This window comes from Populus alba, chromosome 17 (genome assembly GCF_005239225.2).
Source record: "Populus alba chromosome 17, ASM523922v2, whole genome shotgun sequence".
NCBI lineage: Eukaryota > Viridiplantae > Streptophyta > Magnoliopsida > Malpighiales > Salicaceae > Populus > Populus alba.
Window position 1 is genome coordinate 5,956,938 of NC_133300.1, and position 24,412 is coordinate 5,981,349.

The 24,412-nt window shown below is 30.1% G+C and overlaps 2 protein-coding genes across 3 annotated transcripts; one reads left to right on the forward strand and one right to left on the reverse strand.

Moving 5' to 3' along the window:
- Positions 1-2,081: 2,081 nt before the first annotated feature.
- LOC118054962 (BTB/POZ domain-containing protein At3g22104) lies at positions 2,082-5,389 on the forward strand. Of its 2 annotated transcripts, none has more exons than XM_073405740.1 (3): positions 2,082-2,494; positions 3,615-4,721; positions 4,888-5,389. In XM_073405740.1, the coding sequence occupies exons 1-3, from the start codon at positions 2,432-2,434 to the stop codon at positions 5,314-5,316; spliced, it is 1,599 nt and encodes a 532-aa protein (XP_073261841.1). In that variant the 5' UTR covers positions 2,082-2,431; the 3' UTR covers positions 5,317-5,389. The 2 variants fall into 2 exon arrangements, with proteins under 2 accessions (XP_073261841.1, XP_034922619.1); XM_035066728.2 differs by having other exon boundaries at positions 2,083-2,494; positions 3,612-4,721.
- A 10,117-nt stretch (positions 5,390-15,506) lies between these two features.
- On the reverse strand, positions 15,507-18,995 carry LOC118054961 (isoprene synthase, chloroplastic-like). Its single transcript, XM_035066727.2, has 7 exons — positions 18,680-18,995; positions 17,455-17,722; positions 16,998-17,373; positions 16,676-16,894; positions 16,439-16,577; positions 16,093-16,341; positions 15,507-16,013 (listed from the first exon to the last, which is right to left on the reverse strand). Exons 1-7 carry the CDS (start codon positions 18,911-18,913, stop codon positions 15,711-15,713), a joined length of 1,788 nt encoding a protein of 595 aa, XP_034922618.1. The 5' UTR covers positions 18,914-18,995; the 3' UTR covers positions 15,507-15,710.
- Positions 18,996-24,412: the final 5,417 nt, after the last annotated feature.

Consider the following 24,412-nt stretch of genomic DNA (forward strand, 5'->3'; position numbering starts at 1 on the left):
TGTTCAAGCAATAATTCTCATGAATTATTTTGAAAAGTTAAGTGTAAATCTGTTATAATTAGATGAGAATTTACATCAAACAAATAACGTGAATGGTCCAGCAGATATATTTATAGATCAATGGGATAGGTCTAGGCTCAACAAGTGGTTTGTTCACGTCAAAATAAACATAACTTTTGATCCGATTATTGAATTATACTCCAATTTTTATAGAAATTTTTGAATGTTGTTTTTCTTAATAATGGCTCGATGAAATTGTTACTTCGATCATCGAATTTTTATATTTTAAAATTTTCATTTTGAAATCCTGGCTTTAGTAATTTTGTAATTTTTCATTTAAACCTATTAACTGATTAAATCTGAATTTAAATAAATATTATAAATATAAATTATTATATCAATTAAAATTTTATAATGATTCTCAATTACAATATAAAAACATATTATTTTACTAAAACTTTTTGTTTATATATCATTTCATTATTTATTTGGATAATTACCCAAAATTTTCTGTGAAATGCCACTTTGCCCCCTGAAACAACACATGCCCATAATTACTGCGAAAAAGCTGTTTAGACAACGGAAATAAGATATATGTGTAGGGGTAAAAATGTCTTTCAACTCCCGTTTGCTTATCCTCAATGATTGAATTAATTTTGGTTACATTTGTGAAAATACAAAATTAAGATAAAAGTCTTTTGAAATCCCTTGATATAAGCCAGGTTTATACGCTAAAACTAGTAACTTACTACTGGTAGCAAGTGCTTGAAACTAATGAGTGCAAAATAAAATCATTAGAATTTAAAATTACTCTTGTTGAGTTAACTCAGTTTATTATTTTTATTAAAATAATAATATTTTATTTTTTAAAATTAAAAGTTTATCTAATTGGATTTGGATTGAGTGTGATTGGAGAAACTAAACTTTTATTTGGTATTATTGTCCAATTGTATTTTTTTAATTTTTTAATTTTTATAAATATTTTTGTATTATTTTGATGTGCTAATATCAAAAATAAATTTTAAAAAATAAAAAAATATATTATTTTAATATATTTTCATACAAAAAAAAAATCTTTTAAATAATAATTTTTATCATATTTTCAAACAAACCTTAAATTACTAAAAACTTTGCTATAATTTTATTTTTTTTTTGTTAAACTTAAAACTCAATTCTAGATGGTAGATTTTTTAAATCAACATGTAAAACAGGATTGGATTGAACAACTATGATACAGAAACAAGATTAGCATCACAAATGGGAAACAAAACGGGCAAAATTCATCAACACAATCCATGGAGATAGTAAACTCTTGGGAGGACCACTCATGGGGGACCAATGGAAAAGGAGTTGAGTCCACCCTCACACCCTCCAAGATAAAGGTTCAAATGGATATGATTCAGTCACTATCCATCACCTCTTGGATGCCCCCATTAATCTGCAACCTCAGATGAACAAGTAGAAGTGGAACGATATGCATAGGCATAGTTTCCATAATTAAATCCTTAGATATTCTAGCCTCATGTTTATAATAATTATAAGAAATTAAGTGAACCTAATGGTGTGATCTAACACATAATATATTTCCCGACTAAAATCTGATTACAAAATAAAGACTTGTGAGGCATGAAGGGGCATGGTATCGAGATTAAACTTATTTTTTATTAAGTTTTAAATTATTTTTATTTTAAATTAATTTTATTTAATATTTTTAAATTAACAACCTTTAACACAATCTCATAAACATAATAATGAAATATGGATTAAGAAAGAAGCAAAGCCAACAAGAAAGCTTTAATCCTAAGCTTAGGTTCATCTTTCCCAAGAACACCACCATTTTGAGTCTTTGACGAATATAATAGCATTTTTGTTCACATTTTGACGAATATAATGCTTACTACTACTTTTTTTTAATTTATTGTTTACCAAATACTAATTTTTTATTTTTTATTTTTCTGTACCCATATATTTTTTACAGGAATGTCAGGTTGGGGTGAGTGACTAGCGGTCACACACATACCACCAGGCCACCATCTCTCTCTCTCTTCTCTCTCTCTCTCTCTATATATATATATATATATATATATATGATCAGTATGTAGAAGTCTTTGGTGTCTTTGCACAGCTTGTTTGCTTCTTGCACTTCTGTCTGAGATACCGCATTTGCTTGCTTATGCATATGCAAAGGCAACCAAGTGAGTAGCCACCCCATTTTGTCAGACCAAAGTCAGCCAGTTACCTCTTTTTGTTTGTCTTCTTTCCCTTCTCAAGAACATGGCTTTATATTCTCTTCTTCACCATCATTATGGCCTTCTTGCATCTCTTCCTGTTTTCGGTTGTTAATCTTTTCTCTTATATTACAAGTTTGAAGAACAAACACTAAAAAGAAAGTCTTTGTTTGAGGTGGGTTTCTAGTTTGTTTAATTGGGTCATGGCTGTTTGCTGTGATCTTGAAGTAGATGTCAATGGTGAAGAGACTTTCATGGTGGACACGGTAAAAGAAAATATAGTCTTTTTTTGTCTTTTTTTCATTTCTTTGTAACTCTGCCTCTTTAGAGCTTTGAAGTTTTGATTTTTTGTGTACTCTGGTTACTCTTTTCCCTCTAATTATCCTGTTTAACTTAATTTAGCCTTTTGTGACTTTGATTAGTTTCTGTATTTACTCAATGTTGTTCACTTCGTATATGTGCTGATCTACTTTCAGCTTGCTTTGTGTTTGCTTTAGTGTATAATTCACAAATTCTAGAATCTTTTTCTCGGGGCTGTTAATTGTGGAAATTGAGTACTTTCAAGGTTTTTGCATGCATTGATTCTCTTGTGGTGATTTTCATTATCATCTGTTTTGCTATATTCCCTCAATGATTTCTATGGTTGTACTGCAACTTCTTTAAATTTACGGCTACATTACAGTGTTGTGGGACATGGTTTCTCATACTAGCTTCTTCTCTTCTATTTTGAGTACTTGCTAAACACCATACTGTAGGGCTTTGTCTTCTGATTTGGTCCTTATCATTTATTGCTGTTGTTATGGTGGTTTAATGTTTCATACCTTTATTTGTTTGTATTCACTCCTTTTGAGAAGGACCTACAAGTGGCTTTCATGGCATTTAATACACTGTTCAATACCCTTGTTTGCTGGGTTGCTTGGCAGGCATCTTTTCCCTTGATTTGCCCTTGGGCAATTTATTGTCTATAACGACCTCACACCCTTCTTTTGCAGATTGTATATGCCACTTTAATCTCCTTTTATGAGTCTTGCTAAATTCAATGAGTTCATTCTTTTGGTGGCTTTTTAAGGCGCTGACATGGTCTGTGATGAAAGTAATTGACGCTCGTCTTTAATGCACATTTCCTTGGTCATGACTAGTTAGTTATCTAACCTGATTGAATCCTTGCTACCTTTTCAATTCATTGAATTAATTAGCTTTCTCAGTGGTAAAAGCAAAGTTTTAGCTCATCTATGTTTCAGTTCTTGGTAAATTCCGCTACTCTAGTTAGTTCTGTGTTCTAGTTTGTCATTGTTTCTTGAATGAATTGGTACTAACTAGTTGTACATTGGTTCGTGTGTAAAGATTTGTATTCTCACTTTGGTTCCTTACAAATATTCGCAGAAGATCATCGCTTCATATTGTGGCAGACTAAGCAAATTATTTGGTAAACCAACAGGTAGTGGAAGAAATTTGAAAGTGATATTCAATGACTTTCCTGGTGGGGCTGAAAGTTTTGAACTCATGTCAAGGTTCTGCTACAATAATGGTAGAACTGCCATAACTCCTTCCAATATTTCTTTCCTACACTCGGCTGCACAGTTCATGGAAATGAACAATTCTGTATCTGGAACTCATAACTTATTGGAAGAGACCGGGAAATCACTTGAAGAGATGAATTACTGGACATGGTCTGAGCTTTTAATCGCTACAAAGAAATGCCAAGATTTGCTTCCATTTCCTAATTCTACGGGTATCCTTGAAAAATTTGTGGATTCTCTTATTGGAAGGATCACTACTTCTGGTGAGCCTAGTCCGTGTCCATCTACTTCTTCTCCAGACAGCTCTGGAGTTCGGTTGTCATGTGACACTAGAAGCACTGAGAGTTTGAAGAACAGCTTCTCTCGAGCAACATGGTGGTTTGAGGATCTTTTGGTTTTGAGCACTAATTTGGTTGGAATGGTGTTCAAATCCATGGTCTCACAGAAGTTTGATCATGTTATCATTAGTAGATTTCTCTTTTATTACCAGAAATCAAAGTGCTATACTGGCACGTCTGATGAGAAGCGTGAAGTTGTTGAAACTGTCATAGATATGCTTTATATCCTTGATTGGAACTCTGTTTCATTCAAGAGTTTATTTGGGATTCTTCGAGTTGCTTTGAATTGTAACATAAGAAAATGTAGCAGGACCAAGTTGGAGAGTATGATAGGTTCTCAGATGGATCAAGCAACTCTAGATAATCTGCTAATTCCTTCTCCATATGGGATGAATTACTTGTATAATGTGAATCTTGTTCTAAGGTTCTTGAAAGCTTTTCTTCATGGAGGAATCAGTCAGGTGTTCCCTATACAATTGAGAAAAGTTGCTAGCTTGATGGACTTTTATATAGCAGAAGTATCCCCAGATCCTTGTCTAAAGCCTTCTAAGTTCTTGGCCCTAGCCATGGCCCTGCCAGATTCTGCCAGAGAATCGTATGATGGAATCTACCGTGCCACTGACATGTATCTAGAGGTAGTCCTTTGATCTCAAACATTTCATGTCATTAGAATTGCCAGTTCTTCAGCTTATTGAATCCTGTATGGGTATATTTCTTTTGGAGATAACATGTGGCATCTTTAACTATGCTGTTGTTAAATGTCAATTTCACTAATGATATTATTATATAAATTTCATATAGGTGCATACCGGATTATCAAAAGAAGAGAAGATGAAGATATGCTGCGCATTGAATTACGAGAAGCTCTCAGCTGAAGCTTGCATTCACCTTTCTCAGAACAAAAATTTTCCATCAAAATGTGCAGTCCAAGCTCTCATGTCTCAGCAAGTCAAGCTCAAAAGCTTACTCAAAGCCACTGGCAAAACAAAATGCTATATTGATTCATCTTCTGGTGTTAGTGAAACTAGTAAACAGAGTGTGCTCTATGCTGGGAAACTTGACCTTCCAACTGATAATGATAAGCTTAGAGCACATCTGCAAGGAATGCAGTGGAGGGTGACGGAATTGGAGAGAGTTTGCCTGAAAATGCAAGCACCGATGACAAAAATCATGAAGTCAAGGGTATCAAACCATAGGACTTCCAGATCCTTACCCAAGCTATGTTCATGATAGGAATCTCTGCTCAATATTAAAATATGTAATATATATTTTCCTTTGTATAGTATCATGGGGTTCTCTTTTCTTTTCTTTTCCTTTCTTTTTGTAGTGTTTGCAGCATTTTTCTTCTTCTTTTCTGCAAAGTTAAAGGTGACCAAGTGTATTTTCTTCATGCGGGGATTCGAGATCTTGGCTGTACAGTTCTACAGAAAAAAGGCAGAAAACTTTTATGGGTTTTGTTACGAGCAGTCTCTATATATTCTCTGTATTGTTGAGTGGAAAAAAAGTACTAGAAGGTTAAGTCCATTTCCCAGCCACCCTCACACCGCGACAGCCTATAAAGCAAGTTGCCAGATGTGATCTGCAAGGGCATGGAGAGAAATTTTGTGGGGGGAACTCAAAAGCTAAGCTGCCTAAGCTTGTCACCTATGTGCTCCTTATGTTCTTCAAATTCAATGGCAAAAGAATTTTCCTTTCTGCCTCCTTTTTGGTCCCTTCTTGAAATTCGCAAGTTTATGCCAAGCATCCTGGCGTGAAGGCAATGCTGTTGACACTGTAAATCAGTGAACATGTTTCATGTGATTGTTTAATCTCAAAAACATCAGCTTGTCTGGTGTGTTCAACAGTTAGTCAAACTGATAAAAACAAAAGTTAGTGATCGATGGTTTAGGAAAATAACGTCAATTTATTAGTTTCCTGAGTCCCAAAAACGTGAATTCTTTAAGAGATGCAAGTGTCTGTTGACTCCAGCTAGCATGTAGCCAAGAAAGAGGAGAAGACAAAAACTATAGCCGCATCATATGGCATCCAAATCGATTGTTCCGATGTTCTGTAATCTGTTAAGTTCATGATGAAGCTTCGAAGAGTGCAAGCTCTGCTTGTGATGAAAATTGGTGCATACTGCAACCTTTTTTAGCAAAAAGAAAAGATACCCTTTAACGCTGTCACTGCTTCTACTGCAAGTATGGTCCCAATGAAACAGTTGATAAGATCAAAATTCTTACCAGAAAAATTGGATACAATATGCTAGTCATCTATGTAAACCAATAGAGTTTAAATTCATGGGTTGGTCTAAGGGATTGCTTGAATTGGGGGGTTAAGAACACTTCTTAAATTAGTATCCACCAAAACCAGGAGTAAATAATTCCATGTTTGAGCAATGCAATCGGACTTTGATTCAAGATTTGCTTTCAGCACACTTGCCAATGTATTCATAGAATTATCTGCTTCAAATGGTTCCAATACCTTCTTTATCAAAAAAAAAAAAAAAAATAGCCAATGAGCTTATAAATCAATTAGCACCAATATCCTCATTTATTGAGAGATTTCAAACACGATTCCAGAAAAGTAAGAAACAAGGTCTGCTCTACTCTTTTCTTCATACGCATTTTTGTTTTTCATATTACGGTAATTTTTATGATTATGATTTGTTAAAAAATAGATCTAAAAAATTAATAAATTATATTTTTAATTTTCAACCAAAATTTCAAGAGAATTTCCATAAGATTATTGCAAAACTATATTACATATTAATCAATCAAATACTTTTAAATATATAATTGGAACAAAATATAAATTACATCGCATAACATTGCAAAAACAAATGTAATCTAAAACCGATATTATCAATTTAATATCTTATCAAGTAAAAAAGCAATTTAGAAGTAATTTAAAAAGGCAAAAAAATATATATCTCTTGTATGGTCATTCTCTTAACAACCTATATTATTATCCAATCTTTCAATCTAAATCTTATCGGCTGAGAGCGCAAAAGGCTATCGATAAATCAATCGATAGGATATATCTTTGTTCAAGAGTGTTCTTTCCCCTTCAATTACTGATAATACTAGTTAATTAATGAGGTAGGGTTCTCATTCTCAACAATTTGGCAAGAAATGAATTCCTATAACATTGCTTGGTGATCTAAATTATGATCTCATTCAAATCAAGCATCCTAGTGGGGGCAAAAGGATAGAAAACATTACCTTGCAACGCAAGTTTAATTTGACCTAGAAAATGTGAAAACACAAAGTCAGATTGCATGTGTGTGTGCCGTAACAAATGAGAAACCACTCTTTGCGTGATCTTGGGCTTGCAGCTCGTTGGAGAAGACGGGTGAATATAGTATGATTAAACTCTATTCATTTTGCTGTATCCAAGAGAACATTATTGCCAGAAACAAGAGCAAAAGCCTGGAAGAATTTCCCTTAGACGCCACTCTTCTTTGCATTTCAAGGTGGGCACAGAGATTCTGCTTCAATACCCAACTGCTCGGTGCCATTGATGATCTCATGGAGAGTATTCCAGTTTCAAGTGCTGTTTTCAATGCTGTTTGGATGCAGCCACCAGCCCCTTCAAGTCAGAAGAACTCCCGAGGCCGTGGTCAACTATCTCTCTCTCTCTCTCTCTCTAGGTCCTAGCTGAATATCCAGGGAGCAAGTTGTTTTCATGATTAAAATGTTTTATTGACCCAATCAAAGCATGTGATTAAACTCGATTGACAAGACTAATATTCTTGGAAAAACTCAAAAACAAAAACAAAAATTTGACCTTTTGATCGTTGATTTTTGTACTTGAAAAAGAAAAATAACATATGATTTAGCACTCTGCTGAAGAAGGACTTGTTAAAGAAAAATGCAGCAAAATGTTGTTTGATGAGGAGACACAAAAGCTAAACAAAGAAATCCATTTTCATGATTTTGGTTTTATTATCGTAGTTTGAACATTTATCGGATAAACATGGGTGAAGGATCAAATATATTAACCATGAGTTTTTTTGGAATTTTTTTTAGAAGATTAAAATAATATTTTTTTGAATTATTTAAAAAAAATCAAGTTTTGCTTTCTATGTTTTTTTTTTTTTCAAATCATACAAGGTCAACTCCTTTTCATTTTTTTAAAAGTCAGCCTAGTAATAAATTATCCAAGTTTTAGTGAGCGTTTAGAAACACGATTGTATTCACGTTTTTAAAAAAATTAATTTTTTTATTTTATTTAAAATTAATATTTTTTATTTGTTTTGGATCGTTTTGATGTGTTGATTTTAAAAATAATTTTAAATTTTTTTTATTTTAATGTATTATAAAAAAAATATACTTTAAAAAACAACTATAATTATACATAGATAATTTTAAAATCATAGCATCTAAGCTAAATTATGCCATGAACTTGCATCTTTGTCCATGCAAATTAATCCCACAAAAACTAACACTTTCTCGATTTTTCTCAACCAAAGGTCCAATGAGCTTTGGGCAACTCAAAACAAACCCCACAATGCAAGCATCTATTTGTTCCATTTATTTTCCACCTTAAAGCTTTTCTTTCTCCAAGGGGATAAAAAAAATCTAATAATTCTACTGAATACTAAATATGTAAGTTAAAGCTTGAAGACTCCACTTTCCTTAGTTCATTATTCATGTAGATTTTTAATCCATTATTCGTTAAATTTCAGAAAAATATTTAATTGATTTATATACTAAATAAAATGGTTTGAATTTTAAATAGTTAATTGGTATTTTTCGACCTACGTATATGTTATTAAGTGGGATTTTAGTCCTGCATTTTTTGTATTAATAGCTTCAACTTACAACTAAAAGTAAAAGTAAAAAAAAAATAAAAAAAAACAAACGGATGAATTTTTATTTGGCAAATGATAACCACATGATCGCAAGTAATTAATTACAAATTGATGTCAATTTAATATTTTTAACGCCAATCGATTGATTATACATGATATTATTATATTCATATAAATATATATTTATTATTAATAAAAACTTAATTTATTTTTAATATTCCTGTAATATTAAATTAATGAATTGAGTAAAAATAAAGTTCATAAAACAAGTTCTTATAATTATGATATTCATAATACTCTTATAATTATAAGATTTATATACATAAAGTATTGTTCCTACAATGTTTATGATCAATGCTTTTTTAAAAACTGGACATTTATTAGAGCTGTAAGGAATAGTATATATTATGCTCTTTTCTTTATGAAAAAAAAAAAAAGATTATTCTTATAAGTTAAGGTGTAAAGGATACCTAAAACTAATATGTAAGTGTTTATCATAAAACATAGACACTGAACTGACCCGTATAGAAATTTTATATAAAGAAATAACATATATCTATAGAAAGACTCATTTGACGGTTGTATAAATAATCTTTAGACTTGAGATCACTAAAGCATCTTATATAGAGAATGTTATACTTTGATCATGTTAAATGTTATCTTGATGGAAATAATGAAAAGGCAGATATTAGGTATAATATGAACTATAAAAAGGTACTTGAGTGATCAAAAAAAAAATTATTACCCTAAGTGAATTAGAAACAATGTTTTATTTATTCGTAAATAATATTGATTGAAAAATCATTAGCCAAAATGGAATGAGATTTGAAAAGAATTTTAAATCTTATCCAAACAATCGATGACTATTATGTAGATAATAAACATGATTTAACATGACAAGTATATTCTATGTTTTAATATTAAATCGAAACATTATTGATGAAAGAATATTAATTATACTAAGAAATTAGTCACTGAAAGGTTAAACCAAGCCATTGATGACTTTTCTAATATTTAGAGGATCATAACATGTTGCTAAATGATACACCGGATCTTCAAATATATATTAATCAACTTTTTACTCGATAATAAATTAAATTGTTCGGTTCATTTAATTTTATTTAATTATAATTATAATTTATATTTAGGTCAACATATTAGGAACCTAATGGGTTGCCTACATTAAGAATCATTAGTTAGAAATTAAACTGAGATGATTTAATCAAGTATGTCTTGATTAAAATATATTTTAGAAAATTAAGAACTATAATATAATTAATACATGGACTATATTTCTAGATTTTAGAAAAATCAGGTAAAAACTTGATTGAGTTAATTTCTAAAATTATCTTGAATTGATATATGGATATTATTCAGAGGAAAAATTGATATGTTGCTAATTTATAGGGTTTTTTAGATTTTTCTATAAATAGTAAGTTATGCCTCTTATTTTTTCGAGGTTGTCTGATAAATAAAAAAATCACGTAAACACAAAATTAGAGCTAGAACTTTAGACACAACAATTCCTCTCTTTTAAATAGAGATTTAGGAGATTTCTCATTAGTGGTTTGTGTACATTATTATTAGAGGCTGATAATTGGACGACTTGTGGTTTGCTATAACCCTGCCTTTAAAGAATAATTCGAAGTCGAAGAAGATCAAATTTTTAAGTAATAAATTCCTAAATAGCTCTAGATCAGTCTAACGAGATTATATAGACTCTCACATAATTTTGTTTCATAGTTTCCGCTGCATGTATGATATTCAAGAAACTCAATAATAGTATTAAAGCTATCGTTAAACAATTAGATTGTAAATTGCTTATTTTAATTGTTATTGATATTAATTTTAAATTAATTTTATGTGCAAAAAATCTCATGTTTTTTTGTTAAAAAAAATAGCTGCTATTTTAAGCATATTTTAGCGATTATTTGAATCTGGCTAAAATACAATATCCTTGCCGGAATCCACCACTGATTTTTAAAAAAAAAAAATGGTTTTAAGGGGCTGCTACAGCCACCAAGCGGTGTCAACGTGGCTGGCACTCTGGCTGTGCTACAATGAACGTACGACACTCACGAGATCTAAGGTTGCATTGGACCTTCACAACCAGAAAAATATCAATTTTACTGTTGAAGATATTCTTATCCTCTGATATGGGCCTGAAGGCCTGACCCAGTAAATGCAAATCCCAATCTAACTGAAACAGTGACCCAAGGAATGCCCACTTTTTGTGGAGTTAAGGTCTAGGTACAGCTTATATAAGCCCACAATCAATCTGCCCCACAGCAAAGATATCCTATGGAAATTAATGGCCCTCTTTCTGACATCGTAGCCTAGCAAGATTTATTTTATATGGAAACCTACACTTTTTTTTATAGTGAAACTTTTAAGAACCCTAACCCTATTTTCTCCTTAAGGAAAAAATAGGTGGCTTGATTCAACAAAAAAGTAACATTGTGAATGAGGTCATTTGTTGGAGGTGTTTCTGTAGTTCTTAAAAAAACACATGTTAGTATCTCTATATAACTTTGTTCAAAATAATGGTCCAATTCGATATAAAACCGACCTGAAAAAATACTAGAGTTATTACGAGTTAACTCATGAATTATTATGTAAACTCATATCAATTATTTTTATTAAAATAACATATTTATTTTAAATAAAAAGTTGACTTATTAAGTTTGACTAAGGTAGAATGGTTTTGTTAAAAAACTAGTCCAATTAACTGATTTTTTTATGAAATTAATATTTTTTTTATTTAATTTAAAACCCAAATTGAGTTAGGTTTTTAGTTAAAATTTTCTCAGATCAACCTATGAAACAAGTTTAGTAAATCTTTTCTAATTGGTAATTCTTTTCTACCATGTTACTTGTTATTCTGGACTTGTAGCCGGATATATCTTCGCACAAGGAGATAGATAAAATGATTGTATTCGGATTGCTTTGTTCGACGAAGTAAATTTTTAGCCTCAATAACTGTAATTCTTCAATTACAATAACATAATAATGGTAGAGACACAACTAATCATGTGATTATTTTTAATTTGGTTTAGTTTTTATTAAAAAAATATTTTTTAAAAAAAATTGAACCGAAACTGGTTCAAACCGATCTGTTTTGATTTAGTTCGGTTCAGTTATTATAGAATAAAAACTGATTTTTTTATTTGGCTCGGTTTTTCTGGTTTGACTCTGTTTTTCGATTTGAATTTGGTTCGATTTGATTTTTTTGATTTCAAATCTATAAAATCAAACCAAAACAATTGGATTTTTTAAAATTCTAATCGGAATAATTCATTTTTTTCATAGTTTAATTTTTTCAATTATTTTTTTATTTTCTAAATTTAATCAATTCTTTAGTTTTTTAAACAAACAACCCCCCTAGGGCATAACTAAGGCAATCACGATGGCAGCGCATAAAGGAGGTCCTTTTTATTCTTTCCTTTTATTTATTTTTATCATTTAAATAATTATAATTTTAAACAAACATCCTATATTTGGTTATACTTATTCTTATTATCATATAATTAAATAAAAAATTATTAAATCTAGTGGAATCCATGAATTAGGTAAGCTACGAAACTTGATCCGATTTAATATATTATTGTTTTAATATTAAAAAAAAACATGATCATGAAAAAAGAATTAAAGTTAATCCATGTTCGTATCGTTCATCCCAGTAACCTTTGAACTTGTCAAGTCAACTAAGTTTTTGTTGTAGCAAAAAAATAAAGTTATTAAACCTTAAAAACCTCATAATCTGAATCATGGGTTTGATGGATTAAGCCGTAAAATCTATGTAGATCTAAACTATGAACTAAAGAAAAAAACCACATTTCTTCTAGGTATTAAATTCTAATCCAATTACTAATTTCTTAATTTATTATATTTACATTTCATTAGCCAGGTTATAAAGGTAATTTGAATTTAAATTTAAACGTTGATATAAATATAATGATGGTATAAAAGATGTTTTTAATAGATGTTTGATCTGCCATACATTCTAAAAATAGTAATATTTGTATTTAATTATAAATATATTTTGGATTAGTTTATATGTTAAATGAGATTAATTTGCATGTCTTATATCAATTTAGTATATTTAAAAGAATATGATAAACTTTTTTAAAACAATTATCTCAACATTTGAAATCAAAAAATAAAAAATAGCAAAAATGATTAAAATAAACTAACCATTTAAGATCAAAATAATAGCATATAAGAAAAGTAAAGTCTATAAAGAAATATAATGTCAAACTCACCCTTCCAATTGGTTGACATTTCCCACTTTTTCCACTAAAAGAAGGTGGCAGTCTGCGATTTGGGCAAGGCACATTTTGGCTTTATTTTTTTTAGTTTTATAGAGAATACTAGCTTGCATGTTTGCGGAACAAGATCTTTTTTAATGTAAGAAAAGAAAGTACAAATTTCAGTAAATATTTTGGTATTATTATCAAATCTAAAAACACAATTATTTTAAAAATATTTTTTCCATCAAGATAAATTTTTAATATGAGTATTCAATAAAATAAATCAAGAATTATATATATATATATATATATTTATTTATTTATCAAGTCTAGTTTTTTTAAAAAAAGTATCTATAGTTTTTCTTAGTGAACACAAAGTTTTTAATTAGAATCATTTTTTTTTGTTAAAAACATATTTTATATTTGTTAAAACAAGTTAAAAAAATATCAAAATAATATATTCATATTTTATATATATTTGAAAGCTAAAACAATTATAAACATGATAAAAAATTATGAACAAAATATTATCTATTTTTTTATATATATAAAAAACCATTTTGAATTGAATTTTCATCAACAATTTATTATAAATATTATTATTATTTTCCTATAAGATATATAATAATTAAATAAATAATTATTATAAATTAGATAAAATTATGATATTATTTAAGAAGAGCTAAATAAATTATGTCAAAAATATCAAAATTAAAAAGTAATTCAATCAACATGCTAAAAAAAATTATGATTCAATCAACATGCTAAAAAAAATTATGTCAAAAAGAGCTAGACAGAAAAGGGTCGGGCCCGATATTTGTTCTCCTAGCAGCAGGCTAAACCTATGTGTCGGACCTTTGCTTCTTTTTATCTTGTGAAAGGAATAGACATTTCATTCACCTTTTATTTTTTTAAAATAAAATAAAATAAAATGGACTCTGCATTGTTTGTTGCAGTAGATAATGTGTCGTAGGTTCGTCCAATTTCCAGTAGCTAAAGTGGAGGGATCTAGTATAAAGGCATGCATGTGTTTTTTTTTTCTATCAAAAAAAATCTATTTTCAATTAATTTTTTACTTGAAAACATCTAAAAAAAAACATTTATCAAACTGTCATAAACCCACATGTGCCCTTAAAGTAGCAAAAACTTAGTTAAAATTCAAATCAAGACTACAAATCTTTCTAATCATTACAATATTTTTTTCAACAAGATAAAAGCAAAAAATCATAATCATCAAACATTTCTCGAATGAAATATTTTAACATAAAACTTAATTATTTTAGCTGTAGAATTATGACAACCAAATACTTTCTATTTCTATAGCTATTTTTAGATGATTGTCTCATATATAAATACTAAAAAATAACAAAAATAAATTTTAGAATCAAAATTAAAATTGTAAAATTTGGAATTAAGCATATATCATCTCCATGTCTTACATTTTAGTCTTTTGTCTTCTAATTTTATAGGCCTCCCATAATTCCTAGGTGAATTTCATCCAATGTTACACTGGAGAGTGATTGAATTGAAAAAAGAAGAAGTTACTGTTCATATCACCTAACAAATCAAAAAGATTGGGTTCTGTGATGGATGTTCACTGTTCATATCATCTAAAAGATTGACAGTGAAGCTCCATCACAAAACCCAGATCTTTTAGATGTTTTTAGGTCATATCAATAATTCTCGTAGTAATATCTTTATATCATCATACAAATTGGGTGATTTAATTAAATATGATAGGGTTCAATGTGCGGTAATTTAAGCGCGATATTCTAGTTTCAAAGTACCGAAGATGATTACGTGAAAAAATTCCTGAAGAAAGCACCTTAGAGAAATACCTGGCAAGATCCTGCTCTTGGCTTCGTACATTTTTGTGGGTAAAAAACTAGTAGGTAAGAAATTTCTGATCTGCCAATATACAGAAATGTAAGCGAAGCACTTCAAAAATCTGCAGAATTTGATATAATGGTAGCTAGTAACATGTTACAAGAAAGCAGGCTCTATCAGCAGACAGCAATAACATGATAATTAGGATGTTCTGGAGCAAAAGCAATTTGGTGGTAGTTAACTAATTGTCTGGAACATGAAGAATCAGGACACCAGCCTGTTTATTTCTTCGTCAGGAATGTAAGCAAAGCACTTCAAAAATCTGAAGAATTTGATCTAATGGTAGCTAGTAACATGTTACAAGAAAGGAGACTCTATCAGCAGACAGCAATAACATGATAATTAGGATGTTCTGGAGCAAAAGCAATTTGGTGGTAGTTAACTAATTGTCTGGAACATGAAGAATCAGGACACCAGCCTGTTTATTTCTTCGTCAGGAATGCCTAGTCCACTTTCTTACATAAGCAAACACAGCTGAGCAGCTGAAATGCACTCAAAATAAGAAAATGGATATATAATCTTCCTTGTAATCTGAATCAAAATATACAATACTCTCCATCCACAATACAGGAGGGTACTTGCTGCTGCAAAAACTCCGCCGGACATGGAGTTAAAGCCTATTTACATGGCTTAATTTTCTACGCAGCATATGTTATTTGTTCTTGCAGACGACAACATGGAAAACCTGTTACTTATCTCTCAAAGGGTAGAATAGGCTCTGTGATTACTGACAGGACACGTTTCCTAGTTAGCTCGTCTGGTGAAGTATGCGCATCTCCGTTATGATAAGTGCAATGGGATTGCCGTGCAAGGTTAATAGCTGTTTCGACAAAAGGTTTTGCAAACAAAGAGCCACCAAGCTTTTCTTTGTTCATCTTTTTCCAGGTTTCGTCGATCAAGTTCATTACGGATTCAGTAGCAAGCTCCTCAGAAATGCCTTTTGTACGCATGTAGCATGATACAGAATTCGCAGTTTCACCTCTCGCTATCTCAGCCTGGATAAGCAAACGGGAATGTTAAAATGCGGGAACGGATAGCTACAGGCCTGTACATTCAGGCATATGAAGAACTTACCGATGCTGAAGCCAGGTCGTTGCAAAGACGAAAGATGTGGGAAGGCCTACTGATGGTATCATGATACTTTTGTAAGTTTTCAATTTCCTCTTTCTTGATGTTTTGAACCACGGCAAAGTAGGCAAAAACTAGTTGAAGAGGCCCCGAGGACGATTTCCATGCATTTCCGAAATAGTCATCAAATGTTGGTGTGGACTTATTGTACAACCATTTTGCTTCTTGTAGGAATGCATTGCATAAATCTGCCCACTGTAGGAACGAAGACATTACAACAGAAATCGATTAGCAATAGAAAATTGCAAGCCTGCTATGTTTTCTGCAAATAATGATGAAATTTATACTGTACCGCTTTTGTTAGGTATGGAAGAATGTTTTCCCCCTTGTCCTTCAGATTCTCATAAGCTATCTCATTGATAGTGTTGTAGAGAGCTAGGAAGCAGAGCTTCATATAATCCGGAAGATCATTGATGGCATTAACATCCCATCTGAAACAACCAGGAATAGTGAGGGAAATAAAATGATTAGCATCATAACAACATGATGAACCGAAATGGTGAGGGGTTAATTCTTTCTTGGTACAAACCTCTCAACAGCATCTGTAAATAGCTCCAACTCGTCCAGAGTACCATAAACATCATAGATATCATCAATGATTGTTACAAATGAAAACATTTTTGCTACTGAATTACGGCAATCACTGTATTGAGGTTCGAACGCAACTCCAACTGCCCAGTAAAAGCTTTCAATTAACCTGTCTCTAGCAAAATGCAACTTTGTTGCAAGACCCACTCGCCTCCACCACCTGAGGGACACAGCAGGAGCAAAGTTATTTTCCACTGACAGAAATCTAATTGACCTGCTTTCTAGACCTTGGTAAGAACATGAAATTTTGTTCTTGGACTGACCTTGATGTCTCGCGAAGATCTCTTTGGTATACTGATTGAATCATGTTGTAGTCCAATATAGCAAGTTCTAGCAGTACTTGATTTGCATCTTCCTTTTTACGGTATGCTTCAATGCTCCAAACAGCTTCTAGTCTTTGCGTCCTGCGATGCAATGGAAGCTCCAATGCATGACTCACCTGTTCGGCCAGCTCTTTTCCAATCTTTTCTTCGCTGAGCTCTTTTAGATGTGATATTGCAAACACCTTGGCCTCATCCAAGATATTTTCTCCTTCTAATGCAAGAAATGAAGCTTCATATAGGCTTAGTATTGCCTTGATGTCCTCCTTAAGGTTTTCCAAGAAATTGCCATTTTGATCCTTGAATCCACTGAACGCTTCTGTTGATGGCAAGGGCATGCTACATGAATATACTTCATAGATAAGGATATATTAAATGATTGAGGTAAGTAACTAAATACCTTGAGAGACCTCAAAACCATGCTGTCTGAGAAGCCTGAAGCTAAGAGCAGTACCATGAAGGCTAGTTTTTGTAACACCATCAAATCCTCCTGAAGAAACAAATCTATCAAGGGCTCTCCTTATGTCACTCTCGAACCGGTAACCCAATCCTAACCTTTGGACATTATCTATCAGTTCAAGCAGAGTCAAAAACTCTGCCTTTTCATTGTTAATCTCTCTTCTCACCTCAGCCTCCAGCTTTTTGGCCTTGTCTTTGTATACTTCAATCTACAAGATCCCAGTATATGCAAAGTTAGAAATTGGAGATTGATTGATTGATGACTACAGAGCTTCTTCCTTTTCTCTTCTTCAGAACCCTCTTCATTTTAATTTTGACATATGCCAGGTTAATCTGAATTGACCAGCCAGGCTGATTTTCACAAAAATGGGCGATGGAACCAGCGCCATCTATGCAGGCCACGCATGGTCCCTATGGTGCAGTAGCTGTAAGTGTGACTCACTTAGCCACAACCTAACGAAGAGTCGGATCCACTTTGAACATCTGGAGATATATTAAGAAATCTAGGAATCTTGGATTGACAAATTCAAATGAGATCGCTAAGTAGAAAGTATTTTTTTATAATATCTCAAAGGAGTGTGTTGGTTTATCTCAGTAAGGTCACCTTTAAGTTTTTAACAAGAATGAAACTTTAAAAAGAAAAAAAAAAAAGAGCAAACAGTCACAAGATATATGCACTGAAAGACTTGTATTCTAGACAGAATTTATAATTAGCTAAGCAAACTACTAAGCCAAAATAAAATAGAAGTAATCTTGTTAATAAACTCGACTAGATCCAGTGAACCCACAGCCTAGAGCCTAGCTTAGATTAGATTTTAATTTAAACTAAAAAAACATGGCCCGACAGGTTAACTGGTGATCTGATTCAAACCTGGTCCATGAGTTGATTTTTCAAGAAAAAAGAATAGAATAACATTGTTTTGATGAGAATGATTAACCATGATTGACCTGATAACTCGTGGTTAACTAGTAACCTAATAATCTGAGTTTTTTTCCGAGTAAGAGTCCAGGCGGGGTCTGAAAACCATGGTTATAACTCCATAGTTCAAATCCTATTACACTAAATGAAAGAAATGGAGGATCAGGCCGATCCAAAGAACTTGTAAACGAAAAAAAATACAAGAAAAGGAGAAGGGGGAGTTTTCCTGCAGATTTTACGTACGTACCGATTCGTCAGTGTCTGAAGACAGCAAATAATCATAATCCCAGCTATTTGGTTCATAATTGGCAGACCGTCTGGCTTCTGTTTCTGTTTCTGTGAAGCTGACGTTTTCTGTGCTTACAGAACATCTGAGTTTCAAAGTTAAGGGAGTGGCCTGGATGACTTTAGGTAAGGGATTTCTGAAAAGTTTGTGTGTCAGTGAGATTGGACGGTGCAAGCACAATAATTCAGTTGCCATGCCTCTAGTAATGGAAACTGCAGCAGGATTCTCTCTCTCTCTTTGCTTCTCAAAGTTTCAAATTGCCAATACAAGAAACGTAAACTCTAAACCTACAGTTCCAGGTCTTGTTCTAAAAGGTCAACTCCTTTTAATTTTTATAAAATTAGATCGAGTAATAAATTATCCATTTGTTAGAAGAAACAGAGATGATTTTAAGATGATAGCATCTAAGCTAAATTAGGCCCATGAACTCGCATCTTTGTCAATGCAAATTAAGCCCACAAAAACTAACTCTTTCTCGATTTTTCTCAAACAAAGGTCCAATAAGCTTTGGGCAACTCAAAACAAACCCCACAATGCAAGCATCTATTTATTCCATTTTTTTTCCACCTTGAAGCTTTTCTTTCTCCGAGAGGGATAAAAAAAAATCTAATAATTCTACTGAATAATAAATATGTAAGTTAAAGCTTGAAGACTCCACTTTCCGTAGTTCATTATTCAAGTAGATTTTTAATCCATTATTCGTTAAATTTCTGAAAAATATTTAATTGATTTATATACTAAATAAAATGGTTTGAATTTTAAATAGTTAATTGGTATTTTTCAACCTACGTATTTTTTATTTAAGTAGGATTTTAGTCCTGCATTTTGTATTAACGGCTTCAACTTACAACTAAAAGTAAAAAAAATAAAAAATCCAAACAAAATGGATGGATTTTTAATTGGCAAAGCGATAACCACATGTCCGCAAGTTAATTGCAATTTTAATATCATTGTAGCGAATTAATTAATTATACATGATATTATTATATTTATATAAATACATATTTATTATTAATAAAAAATTAATTATTTTTAATATTCATATAATATTAGATTAATGAATCTAGAATAAAGATAAAGTTTATGAAATAAAAATGTTTTGCAAAGAAAATTATAAAGTTCTTATAATTATGAGATTTATATGCATCAAAACATTGTTCCTATAATGTTCATGATCGACGCTCTCTCAAATACTGAATATTTATTAGAGCCCTAAGGACTAGTATATTTTATTGTTTTTTTTAAATGAAAAAAAACAGTTGTTCTCATAAGTTAAGGCATAAAGGATACTTAAAATTAATATGTATGTGCTTATTATAAGACTTGGACACTGAACTAACTCACATGAGAATTTTATATAAAAAGATCACTTATATCTATGAAAAGGCTCACGTGATGGTTGTATAAGTAATCCTTAGACTTGAGATTACTAAGTCATTTTATATAGAGAATGTTATAATCTAATCCTGTTACATGTTATATTAATGGAGATAATAAAAAGACAAATATTAGGTATAGCATGAACTATAAGAAGGTACTTGAGGGGTCAAGAGAAAATTCATCACTATAAGTGAATTAGAGAAAATGTTTAATCTGTTCTTAAATAGTATTGACCGATAAATTATTGGCAAATGTAGAATGAGATTTGAAAAGAATTTCAAATCTTATCCAAACAATCAACGACTATTATGAAAAGAACAAACATGATTTAACATGATACACATAGTTCATGTTTTAATATTAAATAAAAATATTATTTATGAAATTATATTAATTATATTGAAAAATCAGTTATTGAAAAGTTAAGTCAAGTCACTTATGATTTTTCTAATATTTAGGGGATTATGACATGTTGCTAAATGTTGTATCTAAATTTCAAATATAAACTAATCAATTTTTTTACTTGATAATAAATTAAATTGTTTAGTTTATTTAATTCTATTCAATTATAATTATAATTTATATTTAGGTCAACATATTAGAAACCTAATGAGTTACACACATTAAAAATCATTAGTCATAAATTAAACTAGGAAGATTTAATCAAGTATGACTTGATTAAAATATATTTTAGAAATTAAGAACTAGAGTATAATTAATACATGGATTATATTTCTAGACCTAGAAAAATCAAGTAAGAACTTAATTAATTTCTAAAATTATCTTGAATTAATATATGGATATTATTCAGAGAGAAAATTAATATGTTGTCGATTTATAAGGTTTTTTAAACTTTTTTATAAATAGTAAGTTATGCCTTTTATTTTTATAAGGATGTCTGATAGATAGAAAAATTACGTGAACAAAAAATTAAAATTAGCATTTTAGACATAGCAATTCCTTTCTTCTAAATAGAGATTTAGAAGATTCTCATTAATGGTTTGTATAGATTATCGGTGAAAACCGGATAATTAGATGACTTGTGGTTTGCGACAACCCTGTCTTTAAAGAATTATTCAAAGCCGAACAAGATTAGATTTTTAGGTAATAAATCCCTAAATAATTCTAGATTTGTCTAACGAGATCTTAGGAACTCCCAGATAATTTTGTTTCATAGCTTCCGATGCATGTATAATATTTGGAAAACCCAACAGTGATATCAGATGTATAGTTACACAATTAGTTATTGATTACTTGTGTTAATTCTTATTGATATTAATTTCAAATTAATTTTATGTGTAAAAATTATTTCAATTATTCTTGTTAATTCCGATGCCTGTGTAATCTTCTCTCTCCCTCTCTTTCCTATTTCCTTTTTATTTTGTCGGCATCCTCTCACGGTGGCAGCGCATATTACTGTTGAGAAAACGCTGGAGAATCATCGTAGTATTATATACCAGAGCAAAATAACAAAAGAAATATGAAGCAGGTCCTTTTTATTCTTACCTTTCATTTTTTATTTTATTTTTTTTATCATTTAAATAATTACAATCTTAAATAAACATCCTATATTTTATTGATACTTATTCTTATTATCATATAATCAAATAAAAAATTATTAAAAAAAAATTATTAAATCTAGTAGAATCCATAAATTAGATAAACTGCGAAATTTGAGTCGATCCAATATAATATTATTTTAATATTAAAAAAAAACATGATCTTGAAAAAAAATTAAAGTTAATCCATGCTCATATCATTCATCTGGGTAATCTTTGAACTCGTTAAGTCAACTAAGTTATGTTATGGTAAAAAATAAAGTTTTTAAATCTAAAAATCCTTATAATTTGAATTATGGGTTTGGCGAGTTAATCCACAAACCTATATAGATCTAAAGTATGGACTAAAGAAAATACCCCATTTCTTCTTAGTATTAAATTCTAATCCAATTACTAATTTCTTAATTTATTATATTTACATTTCATTAGCCAGGTTATAAAGGTAATTTAAATTTAAATTTAAAACTGTGATATAAATATAATGATGGTATAAAAGATGTTTTAAATAGATGTTTGATCTGCCATACATTCTAAAAATAGTAATATTTGTATTTAATTATAAATATATTTTAGATTAGTTTATATGTTAAATGAGATTAATTTGCATCTCTTATATCAATTTAGTATATTTAAAAGAATATAATAAACTTTTTTAACCATCATCTCAACATTTGAAATCAAAAAATAAAATAAAAAAGCAAAAAATTCTGAAAATAAACTAACCATTTAAAATTAAAACAACAACATATTAAAATTAATATATAAATGATAACAAATATGTTATCTGAAACAAAGATTGAGTCATAAAATAAATATGCATATTAAAAAGTATGAAATTACTTTGCTTATAATTTTTTTTTTTTAAATTATCTAATTATAGAACAATAGCTTTTTTTTTAAATGTAAGTCATTTTATATAGTATAAAATATATATATATATATATTTATCAAGCCTAGTTTTTTTTTTAAGTATCTATAGTTTTTCTTAGTGAGCACAAGGTTTTTAATTAGAATCATTTTTTTTTGTTTAAAAACATATTTTATAATTGTTAAAACAAGTTAAAAAAAATATCAAAATAATATATTCATTTTTATATATATTTGAAAGCTAAAACAATTATAAATATGATAAAAAATTATGATCAAAATATTATCTATTTAATTTTTTTTATTAAATATCATTTTGAATTGAATTTTCATCAACAATTTATTATAAATATTATTATTTTCATATCAAAATATATAATAATTAAATAAAATTATGGTATTATTTAAGAATGATATCAAAATTAAAAAGTAATTCAATCAACTTGCTAAAAAACAATTATGTCAAAAAGAGCTAGACAGAAAAGGGTCGGGCTGATATTTGTCCTCCTAGCAGCAGGCTAAACCTACGGGTGGGGCCTTTGCTTCTTTTTTTCTTGTGAAAGGAATAGACATTTCATTCACCTTTTATTTTTTTAAAATAAAATAAAATAAAATGGACTATGCATTGTTTTTTTGTAGTAGATAATGTGTAGTAGGTTCGTCCAATTTCCAGTAGCTAAAGTGGAGGGATCTAGTATAAAGGCAAGCATGTGTTTTTTTTCTAACAAGAAATCTATTTCCAACCAATTATTCACTTGTAAACATCTAAAAAACTATTTATCAAACAGCAATAAACCCACATGTGCCTTTAAAGTAACAAAAAATTAGTTAAAAATCAAATTGATACTATAAATTTTTCTAAACATCACAATAATTTTTTTAACAAAATAAAAATAAAAAACCATCATTATCAAACACTTTTCATCGAATAAAATATTTTAACACAAAACTTAATTATTTTAATTATTGGAATTGAGAGAATCAAATAATTTCTTTTTTTTATAGCTATTTTTAGATAATTTTCTATAAAATTTAGAATCAAAATTAAAATTATAAAATTTAGAATCAGGCATATATCATCTCGTGTCTTACATTTTATTCTTTTGTCTTCTAATTTTATAGGCCTCCCATAATTTCAAGGGAAATTTTATCCAACGTCAATTTCATCCACTTACACTGGAGAGTGATTGAATTGAAAAAAGAAGAAGTCACTGTTCATATCACCTAACAAATCTAAAAGATTGGGTTCTGTGATGGATGTTCACTGTTCATATCATCTAAAAGATTGACAGTGAAGCTCCATCACAAAACCCAGATCTTTTAGATGTTTTTAGGTAATATCAATAATTCTCGTAGTAATATCTTTATATCAGCATACAAATTGGGTGATTTAATTAAATATGATAGGGTTCAATGTGTGGTAATTTAAGCGCGATATTCTAGTTTTAAAGTACCGAAGATGATTACGTGAAAAAATTCCTGAAGAAAGCACCTTAGAGAAATACCTGGCAAGATCCTGCTCTTGGCTTCGTACATTTTTGTGGGTAAAAAACTAGTAGGTAAGAAATTTCAGATCTGCCAATATACAGAAATGTAAGCAAAGCACTTCAAAAATCTGCAGAATTTGATATAATGGTAGCTAGTAACATGTTACAAGAAAGCAGGCTCTATCAGCAGACAGCAAGAACATGATAATTAGGATGTTCTGGAGCAAAAGCAATTTGGTGGTAGTTAACTAATTGTCTGGAACATGAAGAATCAGGACACCAGCCTGTTTATTTCTTCGTCAGGAATGTAAGCAAAGCACTTCAAAAATCTGCAGAATTTGATCTAATTGTAGCTAGTAACATGTTACAAGAAAGGAGACTCTATCAGCAGACAGCAATAA

What these genes read in the sequence shown, in the direction of transcription:
- LOC118054962 (XM_035066728.2), top strand. Translation starts at nt 2,432, where the DNA reads ATGGCTGTTTGCTGTGATCTTGAAGTAGATGTCAATGGTGAAGAGACT. An exon ending in AGACTTTCATGGTGGACACG is followed by an intron (nt 2,495 to 3,611) that starts GTAAAAGAAAAT and finishes AAATATTCGCAG; the next exon opens with AAGATCATCGCTTCATATTG. An exon ending in CCACTGACATGTATCTAGAG is followed by an intron (nt 4,722 to 4,887) that starts GTAGTCCTTTGA and finishes AATTTCATATAG; the next exon opens with GTGCATACCGGATTATCAAA.
- LOC118054961 (XM_035066727.2), bottom strand. Translation starts at nt 18,913, where the DNA reads ATGGCAACTGAATTATTGTGCTTGCACCGTCCAATCTCACTGACACAC. An exon ending in CTTCAGACACTGACGAATCG is followed by an intron (nt 17,723 to 18,679) that starts GTACGTACGTAA and finishes GGGATCTTGTAG; the next exon opens with ATTGAAGTATACAAAGACAA. An exon ending in TGGTTTTGAGGTCTCTCAAG is followed by an intron (nt 17,374 to 17,454) that starts GTATTTAGTTAC and finishes TGCCATCAACAG; the next exon opens with AAGCGTTCAGTGGATTCAAG.